This window comes from Giraffa tippelskirchi, chromosome 7, assembly GCF_054371585.1.
Source record: "Giraffa tippelskirchi isolate mGirTip1 chromosome 7, T2T-mGirTip1v1.2.pri, whole genome shotgun sequence".
NCBI classification, from domain to species: Eukaryota; Metazoa; Chordata; class Mammalia; order Artiodactyla; family Giraffidae; genus Giraffa; species Giraffa tippelskirchi.
The window spans coordinates 100311617-100334815 of record NC_137281.1 but is presented as its reverse complement, the minus strand read 5'-3'; the positions used below and the strand labels follow the sequence as shown (position 1 = coordinate 100334815).

Here is a 23199-nt window from a genome sequence, read left to right as displayed (position 1 = left end):
CTCCTGGCTGCTTGTCTACCCCTTCTCTGGTATCCTGACACCCCAGGTCTGGAAGGGATGCTTTACCTGCAGGTTCTGGAGCCCTGCCAGAAGTTTCTGGAGAAGAGAATTGACTCAGCCTCCAGAGGAAGAGGAGAAGGTGCTGGGCTGAGGGAGTGACCTGGAGGTGTGGCCAGGGCTCCCTATAGGATCATGAGGCTGGCAGGTTCACAGTCAGTCCCATCCCATTGAAGCAGTCGCTGCCAGCCAGCCAGGGAGCTGGCATCTTGGCTGGGCCTGGAGTGGAGCCAAAGGGTCGGCATGGAGAGACTGACACCTAGGGGACCACCTGGCCATCCTCACCAGGTAATAACGCCACTGAGCCTGTTGGCATCACTCAGGGCAGGGCTTGGAGCCAGGGTGCATCTAAAGAGTTTGACACAGTTGAAACCAAGGTGATTCTGGTCTCTGGGGAGGGGCTGGGCCCCAGACCTGGGGTCTCTGCCTAGGCAGAGACTGAAGGAGGGAGGCAGAAGGTGAGGGAATCTGTGTTTAGGGATAACAAGTGGGTGGGATGGGTGATTAACATCCATAGAAGTAAAATCCAGGGAACCGGAATCCACCTTGAACGACCAGGCAGCAGCCCCATAGAGCCCCACCCCTTCCTTCCTCCAAAGGCTCACATACCGCATCAGAGAGCACATTGGCTGTGTGTCACAGAAGGAGACCCCACCAGGTCCACAGCCCACTACTGCAGGCAGTGGGCTTCCTGGATCCGGCTAGAACCCAGGAACCACCCTGTGCGTCTCAGGAGATATGCCATCTCAAATCCCCACCCTCAAATTATTTACCAGGCCTGAGAGCCATGAGGCTGCCACCAGGCCAAAGAGGCCTACAAACTGCTTGCTCTCACCCCACCAAGTGCTTTCCCTCATCCCAGATTCCTCAGTCTTTGCCACAGACCCAAGCCAGAAGGACTGGCTCCTCAGGTCTCCCTTGCTGCTCTAAACAGTGGCCATGAAGGATGCCAAACTCACTGTCCGGGGGCATTTATCTCATTCAAGAGCTGGCCAGCCTTCTGGAGCTTGGCCCTGAGATCCAGGCCTGAGTTGCAGCTAGGTAAGCAGCTCTAGCCTGATGCTCCTGAAGATTTGTTTGGAGCAGGCCAAGCACCAGGGACTCCTGGAGAAGACAGAGGGGGACCCTTCCATTGCAGGACACCTGCGGTCCCAACCCATGTCAGCCTGAGATCTGGAGGACCCTTCCCAAGGCAGACATTAGTGGAAATGCCCTGATGTGGGCTGAGGGGGGACTCATGGCTGCAGGAGCAGGAAGGTGGAGGGGCTGGGCTCCAATAGGAGCCTGAGCCCCAGGACCCAGCTGTTGAGGTGTCCAAGCATCCCCTTTCCTCTTCATCTCCCTGGAGAAGGCTGGGAAATCTTCTCTTCCACCCTTGCCTTCTCTGGGCCCAGCCCAGGGGCAAAACTGGCTCAGAGGCCCTGGGAGCCTGATTCTACCAACACACCTGGGAAGCGTCTTATTTGACAGTCGTGGGACTGGCTGAATCCCCAAGGCCTTCAAGTTGGCTCCAGGGGTAGGCAAGCCTCAGCGGCGGCCTCACCCCACCTCTTATCTGCTGGCAAGGGAAACTGGAGCCTGCCTTGGCAGCAGAAGTGTGGCTGGTGGGGCAGGCCGGGGCATCCAGGATTTGCTCTGGGTCAGGCCAATTGTGTGGTTCAGAAGCATCATCTTAGCCTGATTCAGAAGGCTCAGGGCTGGAAGCTGTGCCTGCAGCTCCCACTCCCTCTCTCTCTAGCCTCTCATTGGCAGGTTACTGGGTGCCAGCAGAGAAAAAAGGCAGCCTGCTCATTTGTGTCTCCCAACTGAAGACCTCACTGTCATAAGTCCTCTGAACCTCAGTCTGGGGACCCCAGCGCCCCTCAATCTCCCTTGAGCAGGGCCAGCCCTGAGCCATGGAGGAGGCCCTGGGGTCACCATGCAGGGGGAGAGAGGGTGTCTAGGACTCTCAATAAGGAGGCACTCCCAGGATGCTACAGGAAGCTGGGCCAGGGGGCCCTACAGGAGACCCTCCATGAACGTCCATTGTCGCTCTTTAGTGAACGGAGTAGTCCGGGAGGGATGGTCTTTCAACAAGGAAGGTGAAGCCCCAGAACTCTTGGGAGACAAGACTTCTATTAGTTAACAGGTTAGTTGGCTCAATAACCCTGTTTGTCTAAAACAAATCTATGAAATTCTAATGTTTAGATATCCACAGGGCAGAGGGGGAAATCTGCATGGTTTTACAAAGAAGCAAAGCCCTAAGAACCTTCTTACAGATTGTGAGCTCTGGCCTTGAAGGCCTGGGTTTGAATCCTATATCACTTACTTACCAGGGGATTCCCTGGTAGCTCAATAGGTAAAGAAACTGCCTGCAGTGCAGGAGACCCAGGTTCAATTCCTGGGTCACACAGATCCCCTGGAGAAGGAAATGGCAACCCACTTCAGTATTCTTGCCTAGAGAACCCCATGGACAGAGGAGCCTGGCGGGCTACTATAGTCCATGGGGTCGCAAGAGTCAGACATGACTTAGTGACAAAAATCACCATGTCACTTACTATCTCTGTGACCTAGGGCAAGTCAACCTTGCTGAGTCTCAATCCTCTCATCTGTGAAATGAGAGAACTATCTTACAAACTGTCGGGAGAATAAACTGAGTTTGAATATGTAGTATGCTTAGTATTGCACCTAGAAACATAAACATAACAAGTACTTAATAAATATTAATAGTAATAAGAACAGTTGTCTAGAAACTGCTTACTTTTTGTTAAGTATTCTACAGGCATTAACACATTCAGCCTGAAAACATTGTGTCAGGTTGATACTGTTATTAGTCCCACTACAATGAGGAAACAGAGGCACCAAGAAGTTTAGTAACTTGTCCTGGGTCACACAGAAAGTAAGCAGTTTATATCCAAATAATCTAGCTGGACACCTGCCTTGATCACTCTGTTCTCCTACCCCAGCAATGACCAGTCATTGTAGTGACTGTCACAGCCCATCCTCCAGATGCTGCATTAGTGATACTCGTAGAGGTGAAGAGAATGGAGTTTCACCCTAGGAAAGAGATCCTCTGGGGAATGGTGGGCTTTCTGAGGTTGAGAGGCTCTCAATGACCAGAGGGGAAAATGGGCAGCAACATCCAAATTGGGCAGGGTGGCTGGCTGGAAAGAAAGCAATTGGGATGCTTCTTAGTAGCCCCAAGTGGCTTTAGAGCAGCCCACAGGCTGTGGCCCTGAGAATCGGGGGGCCTGGGGCTGCTTCTGCCTCTCCCCAGCATGGAGTGGGCATTGGAGCACAACTCCTCACAGGAACCAAAGTCCCAGCCTGCACCTTCTCCATGGTGGACAGCGATGGAATTGGTGTGGGGAGGAAATGGAGCCAGGTGTCTAAAAAGTCACTAAATCCCTGTCAATTACAACCTCTGGCTTACAGCCTGTGGATGTCACTGCTGCCATTAATCCCCAAGAAGGGAGAAACCAGTCTACCTTGCTGGGAGGGTCATGTGTACTCTGCCAGAAAGCTGACTGGGGTGATAAAGACAATCAGCCAAAAGCCACAGGACAGGGAGGATTGAGGACCCAGGGGCACAAGCCTGATTGACTTTGCTGTGGCCCATTGCCCATTAAGCCTCTCTGTGGGGCATGGAGAGCCTGTCCTGTGGACTCTGAACCAGCCCTCGGCAGGGAGCACCCACGCAGGGCAGAGACGATTCCTGGAAGGAGCCAAGACTTTCGGATCACACACACAGAAGCGGGACTGGCGGTGGGAGGATGCAACAAAGGAAAGAGCTTTGGTTTCATCACAGTGCTGTCTCCTGACCCTGCAAGCACGGTGTCACCTCTGCCTCAGATGGCAGGGTCTTATCGTAAGAAACGTGTGCAGGGTGCCCAGGAAAAACTACCCAAGGGGGCCTCAGGAAGAACAGAAACCCAGTGGCCCCCTAGATTCCAGCAGTGCCAAGGACCTCAGTGGTAGGGGTTTGAGGATACCCGCTCCCCAGCCCCCCAAAATGGCCCTGTCCCTGGGCAGGACTCAGCCACACCCCACCTGCCCTTTGCTTTTCTTCCTGCCACCTACTTCTGCTCATCTTCTTGGCCCCTCGGAGCTTCTGCCGTTTCAGTTTCTTTTCTCATCTCATTGGTGTTGTCTGTGGGCTGATATGGCCTCACCATCATCTTAATTGGAACAGGAACTGGCAACCCACTCCAGTAGTCTTGCCTGGAGAATTTCATTGACAGAGGAGCCTGGGGGCTAAGGTCCATGGGGTCGCAAACAGTTGGACATGACTGAGCGACTAACACCCATCATCTTAATACCTTTTTCCCCCTGCACACAGTAACACCCTGATGCTCTTGGAACTTCCCAATTCACACCCAAGAGAGGGTTTTTACTTTAGACTATGAGGGAGCACTGAGCCCCTAGGGCTCAGCCTCCTGGAGTCACACGCCCACTTCCTGTCCAGAGGGCTGGGGGGACACTAGGCAGCCAGGTCACATGCTTCACCAAGGGGCTGCCTTCCTGGGAGCTCTGGGGGTGGCTAACCCCAAACTCACATGTCCAGTAAGGTGGGCATCCCCTGGCCCTTCTTTTCCTGCATTCTTCCCTATACTGTGTAATCCTGTCCCTGAAGGGAAGGGTTCTCACAAATTCTACTCCCTTTGAGGTCTCCCGTTCTCTGACAGCCACGGCCCCAAGGGCAGTGGTAGGCAAAGGCTGTTTGGCCCCATAATGCCTGGCAGCATCAGTAAGCATCTCAGGTACTGATCAGTGGGGGCTCGTGCCTGAGCAAGAGGGACTCAGTGGTCTATTTCTCTCCAGAGGGAGGTCTCTGCCTGCTGGCGGCTCACCGTGAGGGTCCTGGAGGCCCGGGGCCTGGGCTGGGCTGACCTGTGTGAGTAACTGTGAACTGGGCCCTAGGGAGGTGGGGTCACCGGGTCCTGTGGGAAAGGCCCAGGCAAGCGCCTGGGGGCTGGGCTGGGCTGGGCTGCCCAGAGTGGCTGCAGGGATCTTGGGAGGAACCTGGTGAGGCCCCTGGAGAGTGACGTGAGGAGTTCTCTCTCACAATGGCTCCCTTGATGTTGGCAGTGAGCGAGGCAGACCCCTACGTGGTCCTACAGCTGCCAACTGCACCTGGAACAAAGTTTAAGACCAAAACAGTTACCAACTCCAGTCATCCTGTGTGGAACGAGACCTTCACTTTCCTGATCCAGGGTCAGGTCAAGGTAAGGTCAGAGTATCCCTGGCCACCCACCTGAGGACAGGTTGTACCGCACACACGGATGTTTTGGGGTGGACCACACCTTCCTGTGGGGCTCAGGCATAGACTCTGGGGAATGGGCTGTCTGTGTGCTCCAGCCTGGATGTGCTATATGCAAGAGGATATGTGAACGGCAAGGTGATGGTCCTCCCGAAGCCAGTCTATGGAATGGAGGCATAAGAGCCCTCTGGGCTGGGTTATTTGAGGTTAAATGAGATCACGCATGGAAGACTCCCAGTAAGTGCCTGGACCTATCATGCCTTAGGGAACCAGCAACGCAGGTGTGGAGCTGGGATGGGGAAACTCTTTGAAAGAATTTAATTTCTTATAAAAACAAAAATTAACAGGGGTAAGTTAAGAACTTGGCTGATTTCCTTTAACCACTTTCAGGCTTTACCTTTATTTTTATTTTGAAGTAAAAAGCGTGGAGGCATAATAATCTTTTCTTGCCCTCGGCATCAAGTGAGGGCTCAACAGGTGTGAGCCACACTGTGAGTTAATGATGTGTTAAGTTGCTGTTCTCGGGTCCCTAGAACGTTCTGGAGCTGACCCTCTATGATGAGGACACAGCCACACAGGACGACGCCTGGTTCAAGGTTCTCTATGATGTCTCTGATGTCCTCCCTGGCAAGCTGCTCCGGAAGACCTTCTCCCTGAGTGCCCAGGTGGGTGGGGGTCCCTACCGGCCCCACCTCTCAGCTCCAGGCTGAGGAAGTTGCGTGGTTTCTCCTGTCTATTGAGATGCTGCCAGGCCCTTCCCAGAGATTTTCACATTTTAATAGGAAAGGAGGAGGCTTAACTTGACTATTATCAGCTGAATCACTTAATGAAGGATTCTGGTCTTCTACAGGGAAGGAAGGTTTGGGATGATATGAAAACTTCCTCACGTGCTACAAACACAGCTGGGTGTGCCCAGCTCTTCATCACTCTTGCTCACCGCTCTGACTCTCCCAAGGCTTGCATGATGGTCTGTGCTCTTTCTGCAGCAGGCAAAGCCTGAGGGTGTGGAAAGCAGAGTTCTGGGGTTGGTCCCCCTCGAGAGGAAGATGAAATGAACCCTTGGCATCTTCAAGCCTCTTTAGGCTTGTGTCCTTTGTCTTCCCCTTCAGCCTTGCCAGCTGTGGGTAACCTGGGCAGGTAGCCCATTTTTCCCTGAGACTCAGTTTCCTCATCTGTAAAATGGGAGCTGTTGTAACACTGTACCTTCCTTGGAGGTGGCTTGAGATGATGAAATGACACACGTAAAGGAGCTGTGCCAACTCCAAAGACACGTGGACATGTTGGCAACTGGTTCATCTTTAATTTCAGGGACCGGAGGAGCTGGAAGTGGAGTTCCTGATTGAGAAAATGTGAGTGCTACCACCCAGCCCAGGGAGTGTCCCAGGACAAGGCTCTCCTGAGGAAAATATCCTCGATCCAGATCTTCCCATTGGTCTTTCCAGTCCAGATGTGTTGTTTCTCATCTCCCACCCCTGCCAGTCAGGGTGGGGGGACCTTATTAGAGAAATAAAATGAGGAAGGCAGTATTTCCTCTGCCCCACTCTCCCCCTCCCTCCTCGCCTTTCGCTCTTCAGAAGCATCTCCCCATACCCCGAAGAATCATATCCAGGACTCAGAGAACCCTCCTTGTCACCCAAGGAAGCCCCATCTGGGTGCAGCCCGAGCTGGGAGGGGGACGTCAGTGCAGGAAGCATTGGCCTTTGCAAGGCTGGACTCGGGATGGTTTGATTTTTCCAGGTCAGACTGCCCGGAAAACCTCATCACCAACAACGTGCTTGTGGTAACCACCTTCCCCACACCTGTGTGGGAACAGGAAGCAAGGAGGCTGAGGGAGGGACCCCAGAACAGACACCAGGGTAGAGGTGGAGAGTAGGGGTTGAGGGGTGGGCCAGAAGGGGTGAGATGAGGACAGGACTTTGCAGTAAGACTGCCTGGCCTTCCTGCTAGGTGGTCACCTGGGGCTGCAGGGCTTGCAGGGGCCTAAAGGGCACTTGGAGAGAGGGGAGGCCGAGGCTCCGTTGAGAGGAGTTCTGAGGGAGCTTTCGGGGACTTTTAGGCTGATGGTGTTTAGTCATGTGTAATAAGTTCATAGCTATTAGCCCTGAAGGTGGCGAGGAAGACTGGCAGGCCAGGCCAGTAGGCTCAGGCTGTGAAAATTCAGGTAACGAGGCTCAGAGGGCCTTTCCATTGTGGTGTACTTCCAAGTTGGGAGCCCTGAGATCAAGTCAGGGGCCAACCAGCTCCTCCCCGGGACAGTGGAAGGTCCTGGTCAGCTCCCCTAAAACACAGCAAGCTCACAGAGCTGGCAATACAGCCCTGACCTGGGAGCCAGGTCAGGCCCTGCCTGTGGTGAGTCAGGCCACTGGAGTTCAGAATTGAAGCAGGCACCCACCCTCGGGGTCCTACAAGTGTTTGTCTGATGGCTAGTATTACTTTTTCAAGTACCCTGAAAAGAGCCACATCTGTGGCAGCTGTCTTTCATCTGAGGTGATGGAGCCCAGTGGCACGCTGTGAATGTAGCAGTTCTACAAGAGAGGACAGTGGGCTGTGGGCTCCAGCTGGTAGGCATTACAGAGAGAATGCAGCAGACTCCCTTAGCAAGGCAGTCAACTGGAGGACAGTCAGAAAATGTTTCAGTGGCTAAAATGTTAAGGCTTTTTTTCTCTGACCCAATCCATCATCCTGTGGACTGGCAGGTTGCATAATACTATTTGGGAGCAGTTATAATAGAATGCCTCCTCCAAGTTGAGTCTGCAGAGAAAGAGAAGAAAGAACTGGGCCTGAGGGCTGGGGGGTTTTTGGAGATGTCAGAAGTTTGGCAAATGTAGGAGGCTGGGAGGCTGGGTGGAGACGGTGCTTTCCTGGCTGCTCCGGGACCAGAGGTAGGGTGAGAGGTCTCTGCATCTGGTTCCACTTCTGGTTCTGGGTGCAGTGGATTTATAGTGGGGCTCAAGGGGTGAGGTTGAGGGGAACTCAGCTTCCCCTGCAGAGTCCCCTGTCCACAATGTGGTCTGCCCCCCAGGCCCGAGAGCTGTCACGCTTGGATGTCCATGTTGTCAGCATGGCTGTGGCTGCAGGTGAGACCTGTTCAGGACAAGGTCTGGCCTCTGCCTGGAATGTGGAGGGTGGACGGGGGTGGCTGGGGAACCAGCACAGCAGGAGGTTGCCCACACAGCACAAGGGCAACAAAGCTCCTCTGGACATTAGAGTCCCCCTGAACTGGGGGAAGGCATGTCACAGGAGGTGGGAGTCCCATGGGGGTTGTGGGCAGAGCTCTTTCCAGAACGCTGTCTGCCATGATCCAGGCACTTGGCCTCCCCATGTCTTGGGCAGTACTGCTGGTATCCTGGATCCTAGCTGGTGTTCTGGGTTTTTGTTTCCTTGTGCTAGTCTGTACTCTCTCTCCCTAGATCAGGACGAGCTGGAGCTGGTGCTGAAGGGCTCATATGAGGACACGCAGACATCTGCCCTGGGCACAGCCTCTGCCTTCTGCTTCCACTACATGGCGGCCCAAGAGGCTGAGCTGAGTGGGCGCCTGAGGGTAGGTCTTGGCTCTGGAGCTTCCTGCCAACCCCAGCCTTGGGCCAGCTCCAGTTGCTGTCCTCCTGCCAAGGTCAGGCCCCTGTGGCCTTATCGGCCTCCCCTAGTTAGGCACTATGCCCTTGGCACACAAGGAGGATGGCCAAGGGCCTAGGTTGGGCATGGGGGCTATGCCATGTCAGTCTTTGTTTAAAGTCTTTAATGGCTCCTCCAACAATGCTTTTAGAATAAAATCCCATGTCTGTGTCCACAGGCCCTACCTAACCTGGCCCCTACACACCTCTGCTGCCTCATTTTCTTTCATGTGTTCCTCATTCATGATGCTCTAGCCATGTTTGTCTCTTCTTGCTTTTCCAGCACCCCAAGTGTTTTCCCTGTCCCCCTGTGTCTCTTTCCAAGGCTGCCTGCTCATCTTCTTCCTCCTCTACCTCCTCCTCTTGCTCTTTTAGATCTCAGCTCAAACGGCACCTCTCCAGAGGCCCTCCTTGATCCTTCCATCTTAAGTAGACTTCTTATAGCCCTTGGGTTACTCTGTCACATCACACTGCTTATTTCCTTTACAATATTTACTAACATCAGTTTGTTACCTGTTCCTTTGTAGATTTATGCATATGATTCAGTTAGAATAATAATGCTTAGCCATTGATATACTAAATAAATATAAGCTATTATAATTATTATTAATTGAATAATAATTGAAGTATAGTTGGTTTACAATATTGTGCTAGTTTCAAGTATACAGCAAAATAATTCAGTTAGCTTTTATTTGTGTAATTATTATAATTACAATAATTGTAAATATTGTAATTATTTTTTCATTATCGGAGGGGGGCTTATATCTGTCTGGATCACTGTCTACATACACAGTAAGGATTTGTTGAGTAAATGAATGAATGAACAAACTTTTCTTCCAGAGCTCTATAAGCAGTGGCTGGAACTCAGGCAACTCAGCTGGTCACCTCATTGTGCCCCTGAGGTCCTTGGCCATGGGAAAAGAGGTGACCATTGAAGTTCCTGCTACAAATGTAAGTGGCCTCGGCTAGATGGGAAGTGTCAGTGAGAACAAAGATGAGGGAACCAAAGGCCCCCAGGGGATACCCACACTCCTCTCAGGGTCTAGGACATCCTGAGTAGGGTCTCTTGCTCTAATTTCAGGCCCCAGGAGTGAAGTTGCAGCTCAAGCCTGAGAGTTGGTAAGGGTCATTCATATCTGTGGAAGACCGGGGTAGTCACAGGGGTCAGGGAGAGTGGTATAAAGAATGGTCCTGGGAGTTGGGAGCAGAGAGTTTATTCGGCAGTCATTGTGGGCTTCACCAACCAGTGGCTGAGCTATGCAGGTGCCCCTTGACCCTTGACTCCTATACCGCCCCAGCCCTGAGGAGCTGGCTGTACATCTGAGCTTCGATCTGTGTGCGGAGGAAAGAGCCTTCCTGAGCAGGAGGAAGCAGGTGGTGGCCAAGGCCCTGAAGCAGGCCCTGCAGCTGGATGGAGACCTGCAGGAAGATGAGGTTTGTGTGGGTAGGGGGACGTGGGTGCAGATACCTTACACTGGCCTTAAGGGACTTCCTGACTGCTATGCCCTTTCCAGATACTTGAGTCACAGAGACTGGGGGATGGACATGTGGGGGAGAGATATTGGGCGTGGGGAAGCTCTCTTTGGGGACCTGTCCAGGGCTGAGAGCTATTACTTGCTGAGGAGAAGCAGGTGCTGGCTCTAATCCTGAACCCTTTAGGCCCTGCCAACTAGGTCCCATCCCTGGGGGCAGGGGGCCACTCCACCCCTGTCCTTGTTAAGCCAACCTGTGTCTGTGTGCAACCCAGGTCCCTGTCATAGGCATCATGGCCACAGGAGGAGGTGCCCGGGCCATGACCTCTCTCTATGGCCACCTGTTGGCCCTGCAGAAGCTGGGCCTTCTGGACTGTGTGACCTACTTCAGTGGCATCTCAGGCTCTACATGGTGAGGGCCCTGGGGACTTGGAAGAGCAGAGATGATCAGGCTCCAGGGGGAAATGGAGAGGACATCAATGGGACCCTTTTTGTGGGGAAGCCAAGAGGTATGGGCTGATGGGTGCCAAATGGCTTTCTCAAAAGGGAGGAAAGAGACAATCAGAGGTCCTGCCATGAGTGAGGCATGGCAGGACATCCGTTCCATGTGACTAAATAGGCGTAGGTTAGCTGATATGGAAGGAGCTGGCTCTGAGTTTCTGCAACACTACTTACTGATTAAGTGACTCTGAGCAACTTATTTCCTCTGATTCTCAGTTGACTCATCTCCAAAATGGGGGTAATAATAGCACACACATCATAGGATTAGAGTGGGACAGCCCAAGTGAAGCACTTAACATATCTGACACATATCAGGAACTCCAAATTGGTAGCTCTTTTTTCTTTAATGGTTGTCACCTCATTTTATCCTCACAACACTCTCTGTGGTAGTCTCCCTTATTGTCCCTATTGCTGTTCAGTGGCTCAGTCATGTCTGACTATTTGGACCCCATGGACTGCAGCACGTCAGGCTCCCTGTCCTTCACTATTTCCCGGAGTTTGCTCGAACTCATGTCCATTGAGTCCTTGATGCCATCCAAACATCCCATCCTCTGTTGTCCCCTTTTCCTCCTGCCTTCAATCTTTCCCAGCATCACGGTCTTTTCTAATGAGTTGGCTCTTTGAATCAGGTGGCCAAAGTATTGGAACTTCATCTTCAGCATCAGTCGTTCCAATGAATATTCAGGGTTGATTTCCTTTAGGATTGACTGGTTTGATCTCCTTGCAGTCCAAGGGACTCTTAAGAGTCTTCTCCAGCACCACATTTCGAAGGCATCAATTCTTCGGCGCTCAGCCTTTTTTATCGTCCAGCTCTCACAACCCTATAGTATAGATGAGAAAATGTAGGTCCAAGATGTTATTTTACCTAAAGGTAGCATTGCCTCCTGATACCCCACTCTGCCTATGATGAAGTGAGACTTCTCCTTGTTGGAGATTCATTCCTTTGAGTCTTATTGAAATGTGACTTTAAGGAGTAAGAGTTGAGTAAACTCCTCAGAGGAGTTTAGGTGACAGCTGTTGACAAGCAGTGTCTTAAAGGGCTTCAGGACAGACACATAAAGATGGGAGTATGGCCTATAGCTGTGCTGTACAATACAGTAGCCACCAGCTACATGTGGTTACTGATCACATGAAATGTGGCTAGTCCAAATTGAGATGTGTTATAAAATGTGCAGCAAATTTTGAAAAACAGTTTGAAAAAATATAAATTTATATTAATTTAAATATTGATTACATGCTGTAATGATAATGTTTGGATACTGAATCAAATGAAATATACTGTTAAGATTAATTTTTTCAGGTCTCTTTACTTTTTAAAAATGTGGTCACTAGGAAAATGTAAATTACGTACGTGGCTCACACTCTATATTGGACAGGGCCAACTGAGGAGAGAAAACCTTGAGACAGCTCCCAGACAGGCAGGGTTTGGTGGCAGGAACTACATGTTGGGAGAAGTCAGAGAATGGAAGTTGGAGTTGCAGCAACCATGCTGAGCCTTGGTCTCCTACTGTAATGTTCCTTTGTTTTCTCAGGACAATGGCCCATTTGTATGGGGACCCTGAGTGGTCACAGAAGGACCTCAAGGGACCCATCAGTCATGTCCGGGAGCACCTGGCCAAGAGTAAGCTGGAGGCCTTCTCTCCTGAGTGCCTGGCGAGCTACCACCGGGAGCTGGAGCAGCGGGCTGAGCAGGGCCACACCACGACTTTTGTGGATCTATGGGGTCTGGTGCTGGAGTTCATGCTGCACGGTCAGGTAGGGCACCTGTGCATGTGAGGTAAAGGGTGTGTGCACTGGTGGGGCAGGGGCAGCCTTGCAGCTAGCTGAGGCCCATGTGCCTTTCCTGTCAAGAAAGAGAGGCCAGTACATTGTTAAAGGATATGGGAACAGCCATACCTCTGTACCTCAATGTCTGCCAACTCTGGAATGCTGACTTTTTGATTCAGGTTATTCTTCAATTAATGAAACAAAAATTTCTGGATCTCCCAAGAGCTTGGGACCAGTTAGTGCCAAAGCCAGTTAAGCATTGTGTTTGAGTCAGTGAGATTTTTGGAAAGGCTTTTTATTTATACTGTAACATGAAATGTATTCTTCTTCATCTTCATGGTAGTGTTAAAAGCATAGACTGTGGAGCCAGATTTCCTAGATTCTAATTCTAGGGCCTCTTACTAGCTATGTGTCCTTAGGCAGTTGCTTAACCTCTCTGTGCCTCAGTTTTCTCATATGTACAATGAGAATGAGAATAGTACTTACCTCACAGGGTTGTTCTGAGCACTTATTGGTGCCTTGGCATAGGGTAAGCTTTAAGTGTCAGCAAATTCTATTTCTTTACTGTGATCCTAATACCATTAAGATAAAACTGAGCATATAAAAATTTTTTATACCTTGCTTCTTTAAAAAAAGGAAAAGAAAGCTTAGTAAGTCAACTTCGGGATCTTACATTAACTGATACAATGATTAAAATCAGGATTGTTTTTTTTTTCACCAAAAAATTGTGAAATTGTTTATTGTTGCTTTACTCTTATAGTTCCTCTTAAAGCTTTTGAAGCGACAGAAACACAAAAAGTATCTTAATATGTGTAACAAAAAAGTACTATCAAATATATTAGCAGAGGAAAGATTCTTACCTTTCTTATCTTTGGATATCAGGCATTTGACCAGAAATGATTATCATGTAAAGGACTCAAAAGTGAATTTGTTTTACATTTTTTCTTTAAATTTTGTTCTTGTTGGCAAGCAAAATGTTATTTGGAAATTACCAACCATTGTTGTTTTTTATTAGTTAAAAATATTTATTATAAAATCCTAATAAGTATTTTTTACAATAATTTTCAGACCTAAGAAATTACATAAAGCATAAAGAATAATATAAGGAATATGCAGGATCTCACTAATCAGCCTAAGACATGAAATGTTACAGAAAGAGCCAAAGGTCCCTGTGGACCCCCCTCCAGCCCCATTTCCCTCCCACCCCCACAGTTAACTACCATCCTGAATTTTATTATCACATACATATCTGTAACCTGTATACTTTATATTATACATAACATATATCTTACAAACATTTATACTTTCTTAGATCCACCTTTATTACATATACTTTTATTAAAATATACATATCCTTAAGGAAAATGTAATATTAATTGCACAAATGTTTTATACAAGTCTCCTTGTGCCCATGTGTTCAAGATTCTCTAAGCCTTGAAGACACATACCCAGTAGTGGAATTGTTAGGCCATTGGGTAGTATATCTTCAATTGTCCTAAGCTATTGCCAAATTGTTCTCCACAAGGGTTGTGTTAATTCACACTCTCTCTACTGTTGTATTATAGTTTCTTTTTCTCTACATGCTCTTCACATTTTTAAATGTTTGTCCATTTTATGGGCGTGAAAGGAAATTTTATTGTAACTTTCCATTTCTTTGATTTTTAATGAGACAATACTTTCAAGTATATTTGTCATTGGGGCTTGTTCTTGCATTGATTATCTACTCAAGTCCTTTTCTCTTTAATTCACCTTTTAAATATTACATTATAGGAATTCCTTATAAATTCAGGATATTAATCATTATCAGTTCTAATAGACTTTGATGCATAGTTTCAGTATAGTCCAATGTATCATTCTTTTCCTTTATGGTTTGTACTTTTAGAGTTTCCTTGAGAAATCTTTTCCTCCCCTAAAGTTATGAAATATCTTTCTGTATATTCTTACATGAGTTTTATATCTTTCTTTTTCACAGTTAGGGCTTTAATCCTAACCCTAACCCTAACCCAGAATTTATCTTCAGGTACTATGTGAGTAGGAATTGAATTTTATTTTTTTCCACATGGATAGCAGACTTTCCCAATATCGCTTATTGTCCCCACTGATCTACATTGCTACTTCTGTCATGTGTCAGCATGAATCTACAGTAACTCATACATTCGTGGGACTTTCCCTGAGCACTTTATTCTATTCTAATGGGGCTCAATCTTGATCCTGGTGCCAATCCTGCACTGGTTTAGTAACTACCTTTGTGATAAATCTCAGTTTCTGATTGGGCAAATTTATACCCACCTTGGATCTCAGAATTATCTTGGCTACTTTTGGTGCTTTGCCCTTCTACATTACATAATAGAATCAGCCAGCCCAGTTTCATGATATATATTATTGGGATTTTTGTTGAAATGGCATGGAACTTATAAAATCAACATAATTACTTGAAACATTTTTATTTTATTGCTATATCCTATGTATTCTTTTGCTCTACTGTTTAAGTTCATGTTTGGTTTTGAGGGTGCAGTGTTTTATTAACTGAATTTTCTGCCTGGTGGCAACAATTAATTACTATAGGTAGGGAAAACTTGTTTTAACAGCTCACTTTTTGAGGTACTAGAAAGTGCAGTTTGATCCTAGGCTACTAAGAAGACGTATTTAATAGCATTTGATCCTCCAGTAATGACTTAATGCATGGTTTTATGTAGTTTGTAGTCATTTTGAAAAAGACAAACTTAACTAGTCTTTTTATTATTGCTCACAAGAATAAAATTCCTTGTGGTATAATTGAACGACAGTGCATCCCTTAGAATGAGCACCTGTGTAGTTTTAAAAATTTTGTCCCAATATGAATGCTTTTCAAATATTTTCTTTTTTTCCTTAGTCATCATGCTTTATCTCTTAAAGCTCACCTTGATTGTGTGCTTTTTAAAATAATTCTTTTTTTATCATTTTATTTGTATTTATTTATTTTTATTTGTGACTGCGCTGGGTCTTCATTGCTTTGTGTGGGCTTTCTCTAGGTGTGGCGAGGGGGGCTACTCTTGGTTACAGTGCACGGGCTTCTCACCGCAGTGGCTTCTCTTGTGAAGCACATGCTCTAGATGTGCGGGCTTCAGTAGTTGCAGTACACAGGATCGGTAATTGCGGCCCTAGAGCTCATGGGCTTCAGTCAGAGGGCTGGGGGGATAGGGAAGCACGTGGGGTGTGCTGAGGCTTTGTCATCGGTGCAAGAGCAGGACTCCTCATTGATTGGGCTGGGCTAGATACACACCTGGCTGACCATCAGAATCACCTGGGAAGATTTACAAAAGCCAAATTCCTGAGTGTCTTCTGCTGATTCTCAGAAGAGACCCAGTAATCTGTATTTCTCACACATTCAGATTAAATCTGATGATAGAGGTTGCTACAGCAGGGTGGGATCCTCTTAGGTCTAGTTGCTGAGTGGGACAAACTTCAGCCTTACAGCTCTGAGAGCCTGAGAGAGATGGTGTGTTCATGGTACACGTACCAATCCACAAGAAACAGCTCAGGGCCTGTGGTTGCAGGATCCTTCCTCAGGTGGGGTTCCAGGCAGCCACCACCAATACCCTTGCTGAGGCTTGAGATGAGTCATATTTGCATCTCGGTCCGGGATAGAAGGAGATCCTTCTGTTCCGCTAGAATTCAGTGAGGCCCAAAAGACAAGCCACAATCCTTGCCAGAGTTCTATTGGAGGGAAAACTAGAAACAGAAGGCAAGGATAAAGAATGGGGTACAGCTTATACTGTGCAAAACAGGAACAGAGGAGATGAGGGGAGGTGAGGATGTCAGGAGAGTGTTTGGGAGGGGCTAAGAGTTGAACTGTGTCCAGGTTTACCTAGAAGGGACAGCCCCTGGCAAATCTAACAATGCATTCTGAAGGGGGATTCCTGAGTCCTTTCCAGAAAGCTCTGGGTGTGTGCGTGTGTATGAGAGAGAGAGACAGAGGATCCATGGCCCCTCTACCCTTTAACTCATAAAGATGGGCCACTGGCACCATAGGATGCAGGGGTGGCTGTCACTGTTGACACTGTGGTCCTTGTGAATGGCACTCTGCAGATATGCAGCTCACAACCTGCAAGGCCCTACATGGCAAACTTGTATGTGGGGCTGGTCAAACACAGGGGCAGGTGTGGGAATTGCATCATGTGCCCACCCATGCCACCCAGACCCCCAGGCTCTTCCCCCCAGCCTGTACCCCCACCCTGTCTCCAGGATGCTCCCAACCTCACTTTGGCCCTCATGCCTGCATCCAGGTGGTGGATCAGAAGCTGTCAGGACAGAGAGCTGCGCTGGAGCGGGGCCAGAACCCTCTGCCCCTCTACTTGAGCCTCAGTGTCAAAGAGAACAATCTGCAGACCCTGGACTTCAAGGGTACCATTCTCAGTCCTGTCCATTGCGTCTTCCAACACACATACACACACACACACACACTCATGATGCACAGATGGCCCACCTCCTGGAAGGACGGTCGTGTGGATGGGCTGATGGGCCAGGCTGCAGGGCTCCCCATCTGGGGCAAGGGCTGTGGTGTTTGAGGATGTAGACAAAAGGCTGAGTGGGGGAGGGGTCAGCGCAAGAGTCAGTCAGGCCGCCAGGAGGCTGAGGCCTGCTGGGGGGCTGTGTCTTTGGCCCTCATCATATCTGCCCCTTCTCCCAAGCCCACTGTCCTCTCATTCCTGCCTCTCCCTCCTGCCCCCCAGAGTGGGTCGAGTTCTCTCCCTACGAGGTCGGGTTCCTGAAGTATGGAGGCTTTGTCCCTCCTGAGCTCTTCGGCTCTGAGTTCTTCATGGGGCGGCTGATGAAGAGGCTCCCTGAGTCCCGGATCTGCTTTCTGGAAGGTGAGGGCTTGTCACCCTGAAGGCCCTGGATGTCCCTTGGCCAGGCCTCTCTGATCGTGACCCCTGTACCCAGCGCTGGGCAGAGCCCCATTGAGGGTGGATATTGGGTTGGGGGGAAGGGCCTTGTGGGGACAGCCTGCTCCCCCTCTCCTTCTCCATCCATACTCAAGGGTGGGGACCACTGAGGGGCAGAGTGCTGAGGCTGACTCCCTTGGGGGTTTGGCCTGCAGGTATCTGGAGCAACATTTTCTCCCTGAACTTGCTGGACGCCTGGTATGACCTCACTAGCTCTGGTGACACCTGGAGGCAACACCTCCGGGACAAGATCAGGGACCTGGGTAAGGAGCCTGGAGTGAGGCCGCTTCCCTTCTGATGCTGCAGGGTCGGGATGGGAGCACAGTCAGGATCAAGCAGGGCCAGGCATTTCCAAGCCCCTCACTGGACCAACATCTCTTTCTCTGGGCTCAGAGGTGCCCCCTGCCTCCTCGGGGACCTCCTCATGGCCAGAGACCTTGTGGATGCAGCCTGGAACAGCACTGGCCCAGATGTTTAAAGGCTTCTTGACGAGCCGACCACTCTACCAGCACAGCTCCAACTTCCTCCGGGGCCTCCAGATGCATAAGGACTACAGTGCCCACAAAGACTTCACCACCTGGGCAGGTAAGGGCCAATGTCATGTGTCTCCAGGTAACAAGGTTTGGCTCCTGGATGGAGATGGACCATGGCTGGGGATACCAGGGGTCTTGGGGGTCCCAGCATCCACTTCTGGGGCGTGGCTTGGAGAAGGTCTTGCCAAAGGCTCGGATGACATGCATTCAGGGACTGACACAGAGGTAAGAAGGGGATGTGGAGGCAAATGCAGGATGAAGCGGGAGAGTGGTTGGACTGTGTCAGAGTGGCTGCCCCTGACTATTGCTGCCTCCCCCATTAGACTGCCAGCCAGACTCCTCTCCCAACCAGCTGACCCCACAGGAGCCCCAGCTCTGCCTGGTGGACGCTGGCTACTTCATCAACACCAGCTGTCCCGCCATGTTCCGGCCAGGCCGCAGGCTGGACCTCATAATCTCCTTCGACTACTCTCTATCCTCGCCCTTTGAGGTACTGCTGGTTGTCCCATGGGAACCCCAGACCCTCTGCCCCGCCAGGCTGCAGTCCAGGGGAGAGCAGAGGGCCACTGACCCAGACTTTCTATGTTGCCAAGGAGAGGGAGAGGTGACAGGTTCTGACTTGCAGGCTCCTGCCAGGGTTGGGAAGGGCTGTGGAGGAGTTGGGGCCCTGGGCTCCCAGGAACGGCAGACAGGGGTTGGTGGTGGGAGGAAGCTCACCATGCCCACCCCAAGAGGAAGTGCTGGACAGAGGTGAGAGGAGAGCCAGGCCTGTCCACATCCATCCCCCTGGGGACTCTGCGGAGGAGGGTGGGTAGGGTGGAGACGGAAGTGGGTCACCTATTGAGGCTGACTTGAGGCTCTGAGAGTGAATAAGCCAGAACAGCAATCCCAAATGGGGATGGGGGTGCTAGGACTGTACCCCACCTAAATATTCTAGCCAAACAATACTACAGACCACCTGGATCCTTTGCCTCCCTCTGAGGCACCACTTAGCTTGACTGGGCCATGAGGCGGACAAAACCAGTTTGTCCTGAGCAGTCCGTTTGGGCTGGAGCTGTACTAGCATTTTCTAGAGTGCTGACATAGGATGACCCGGAAGTAGTCAGTGTTCTCTCTGGGCCCCCCTGCCCCACCAGGTGCTGCAGCAGACGGAGCTGGACTTCCGGGCCCGGGGGCTGCCGTTCCCCAGCGTGGAGCCCAGCCCCAAGGACCGACGCCAGCCCCGGGAGTGTCACCTCTTCTCAGACCCCGCCTGCCCCGATGCCCCTGTCGTGCTGCACTTCCCACTGGTCAACGCCTCCTTCAAGGACCACTCAGCCCCTGGTGAGGCAGCCCCACCCCTGCTTACTGACAGCCTGGCAGTCCGCTCCTCACAGGCACTGACCTGGACTCTTCTGTGCCCCTGTGGCCAGCAGAGGGAGGAGAGTCTTAAGCTTGTCTGACCCAGTGTGGGACATGGCAGAGCCCTGGCCTGTGGTGCATGCCCAGATCCTGCAAAGTCACTGGGCCGCGCTTCTCTTTGTCATGACCCCAGGCTCTTTTGGCCTCCCCTCCCCTGATGCTACTCACTACACCTGGGCTCTGCTCCCTACTCTGTGGGCCTGGTGGGAGGGGTGGGAGCAGAATGTGGGAATCCCCATACTGTCACCTCCACAACTGCTACCAGTTGAAGGATTTTGTAATGGCCCCCCAAGTTGAACAGGTAGGAAAGAGAGACCCCAGTCCCCTCTCTTAGTTTCCGCTAAGCCTGCCTAGGGTCACAATTGGCCTCTCTATCATTCTACTGCAGCCCATTATGGGGTCCTTTCTGAGGAAACTGGGCCTCTACTCCAGGGTGCCTAAAATCTGAACTCTCTAATCACATTCCCTCTAACCCTTGCCTCCCACCAAATGGTCAGAGTTTTGTGACCTTTTGATGGGAAAGTCAAATTCTGCCTTTGTACATATTTTTGGCTTTCTATTAACAGTTCCCGCCATAATTCTGAAACTTCCAGCTTTATTCTTTTTTAAAAACATTTTTTATTTATTTGGCTGTGCCAGGTCTTAGTTGTGGCTTGTGGAAGCTAGTTCTCTGACCGGGGATCAAACCTATGCCCCCAACACTAGGAACAAGGAATCTTAGCCACTGGAAGCCAAGGAAGTCCCACAGCTTTACTCTTTTCATTTGTTTTTTATAATTTTTATTTATTTTTGACTGTGCTGGGTCTTCGTTGTTGCACAGGCTTTTGTCTAGTTGTGGCCAACAGGAGCCGCTACTCTCTAGTTGCAGTGCTCAGGCCTCTCACTGCAGTGGTTTCTTTTGTTGAAGCATGGGCCTTTCAGTAGCTGTGGTCCATGGGCTTAGTTACTCAAAAGCATGTGGAATCTTCCCTGACCAGGAATTGAACCCACGTCCACTGCATCAGCAGGCAAATTCTTTACCACTGAGCCAGGAGGGAAGCCCCAGCTTTACTCTTAATGTGCTCAGTCTGTATCTTGGAATTCTCTTTCTTTCTCAACAAAGACTGTTTCTTGCAAAGCGAAAACCCTTTGGTTTTCAGATGTTTGTTTCCATCATGAATTCTAAGAAATCATTCACTAACCTACTGGGCTTTGTTTTTCTGCTGCTTCCACCTTATCCCTGAGGCTGAGGTGGGTATCAGGGGGTGGAAGCCATGCAATGCTGTGAGGAAGTGTGGGGAGCAGCGCACACTTCATATCGCAAAATAGTGTCCTGCCACTCACAGTTGGAGCTCTGGGCAGAGGACACAGGGCCGGGAGGAAAGCATGGAGCCCCTTCAGTGGGGAGCAGCTCAGCCTTGTGCCCAGCTGCCAGGAACAGTCCTGCCAGCTGTGGAGGCCCCGGTGCTCCAGTCCCTGTGCCTAACCCCCTCCCTCCCCCGGGCAGGTGTCCAGCGTGGCCCTGCAGAACTCTCGGGTGGCCACATAGATCTCACTGGGGTCACCTCGCCCTATTCCATGTTCAACATGACGTACAAGGAGGAAGATTTCGACCGCCTGGTGCAGCTCAGTGACTACAATGTACGGAACAGCCAGGACACCATCCTGCAGGCCTTGAGGACTGTTCTGAAGCACCGGGCCCAGGAGGCCAGGCCTCCAAGGGTGCAGACTTGAGACTTCTCAGGTGCCCTGGGTTTTGAGGGCCTCACTGACCCCTCCAGGGGCCGGGGGCTCAGCCCACCTACAGTGGGCACAGCCCTTGTGGGGCTGAAGTTCCCAGGTTCTCTCAGGCCTGCGTCCCACCCAGAATGCTCCCTTAGCTTCAGAGCTTGTTTGAGAGGAGCTGAAAGCAAACTCCTCACCAGGCCACTGTGAGGAACAGCTGGTCCAACCAGACATTCACATGCAGTCCTTCTCATGCCTGAACAGCATGGATTTGAAGTGCAAGCTGGAGGTGCCAGACCAGGAGTGGGGATGGGCAGGGCATGGGCCCGCCTGAGAGGTGGCTCTGGGTATCAGGAATCACAGTCCATCCTGACAGGCTTCTGTTACTGCCTTTGTTCCTCCTTCTCCTCCTCAGTTTATACTATTTCAAAGCACCATTATTGAGATATGATCTACATGCCATATAATTCATCTGTCTAAAGTATGCATCCAATGGCTTTTTACTATATATTGGGTTGGTCAAAAAGTTTATTCAAATTTTTCTATAACATCTTATGGAAAACCCCAAACAAAAATTTTGGCCACCCCAATATTAAGAAACTGCAATCAATTTGAGAACATTTTCATTAACCCCAAAGAAACCCATTACCTCTTAACTGTCAACCTCAAACCACCCCCACTCTAGCCCCAGGCAACCCCTAATCTGTTTTCTGTTTCTTTAGCTTTGCTTAAACGCTTCATATAAATGGAATCATACAATATAAATGGAATCATACCATATGAATCATACAGTCATACATATGTGGCCTCTCGTGATTGTTTTCTTTTAGCATAATATTTTCAAGATTTGTCCATGTTGTAGCAGATGTCAGAACTTCATCCCTTTTATGGTTGTATAATACTCCATTGTGTAGGTATACCACACTTTATTCATGGGTTGATGGACATTTGGATTATTTCTGCTTTTTTGGTTATTATAAATAATGCTGCTATGAACATTCACATACAGTTTTTTGTGTGGACAATGTTTCTAATTCTTCTGCATACATACTTAGGAGTGAAGTTGAGTCTTACGATAGTTTTCTGCTTAATCTTTTGAGGAACTGCCCAACCATTTTCCAAAGTAGCTGCACCATTTTGCATTCCTGTCAGCATTGTATGAGGGTTCTACTTTCTCCACACCTTTGCCAACTCTTGTCATTGTCTGTCTTTTATTTATTATTATAACTATTCTAGTGAGTGTGAAATGGTATCTTGTATGTATTTTTGTAGTGTCGATGTTAAGGATTTTTTCACATACTTTTTGGCCTTTTGTATGTCTTCTTTAGAGAAATATCTACTTGGGTCTTTTTCCCATTTTAATTGGATTACTCGTCTCTGTTGGATTGGAAAAATTCTTTATGTATTCTCTCATTTGATGTAGCATTTGCAAAGTTTTTCTCCCAGTCCATGGGTTGTCTTTTCACTTTCTTGAAGATATCCTCTGAAGCACAGAAGTTTTGGATTTTGGTGATTTCCAGTTTAGCTTTATTTTCTTTTACTGCTTGTGCTTTTGGTGTCACATTTAAAAAGCCATTGCCTAGTCCAAGGTAATGAAAATTTACACCTATGTTTTCTTCTAATGGTTTCATAGTTTTAGCTCTTACATTTAGGTCTCTGATCCATTTTGAGTTAACATTTGTATACGTGTGAAGTAGTAGCTCAATTTCCATTTCTTTGCATGTCCAGTGGATATCCAATTCTTCCAAAACCATTTGTTGAAAAGGCTGTTCTTTTCCCACTGTATTGTCTTGACACCTTTGTTGAAAATAAATTAGCTATAAATGTGAGGGTTAATTTCTGGATTCTGATTTCATTTCATGGATCTGTTTGTCTATCTTTATGCTGATATCATACTGCCTTGATTACTGTAGCTTTACTAGCAAGTCTTTTGTGAGTCCTATAACTTGGTTCTTTCTCTTCAAGATCATACTGGTTATTCAGGGT

The 23199-nt window shown here is 49.4% G+C and overlaps 1 protein-coding gene across 1 annotated transcript; it reads left to right on the top strand.

Moving 5' to 3' along the window:
* The first annotated feature begins 300 nt into the window (after positions 1-300).
* On the top strand, positions 301-21222 carry PLA2G4D (phospholipase A2 group IVD). Its single transcript, XM_081507782.1, has 20 exons — positions 301-345; positions 4858-4930; positions 5125-5261; positions 5830-5961; positions 6605-6645; positions 7034-7076; positions 8319-8373; positions 8707-8837; positions 9751-9861; positions 9992-10029; positions 10209-10344; positions 10658-10794; positions 12416-12638; positions 16916-17033; positions 17363-17500; positions 17731-17852; positions 17971-18160; positions 18432-18598; positions 19245-19431; positions 20996-21222. The coding sequence occupies exons 1-20, from the start codon at positions 301-303 to the stop codon at positions 21220-21222; spliced, it is 2451 nt and encodes an 816-aa protein (XP_081363908.1).
* The last annotated feature ends 1977 nt before the right edge of the window (positions 21223-23199 follow it).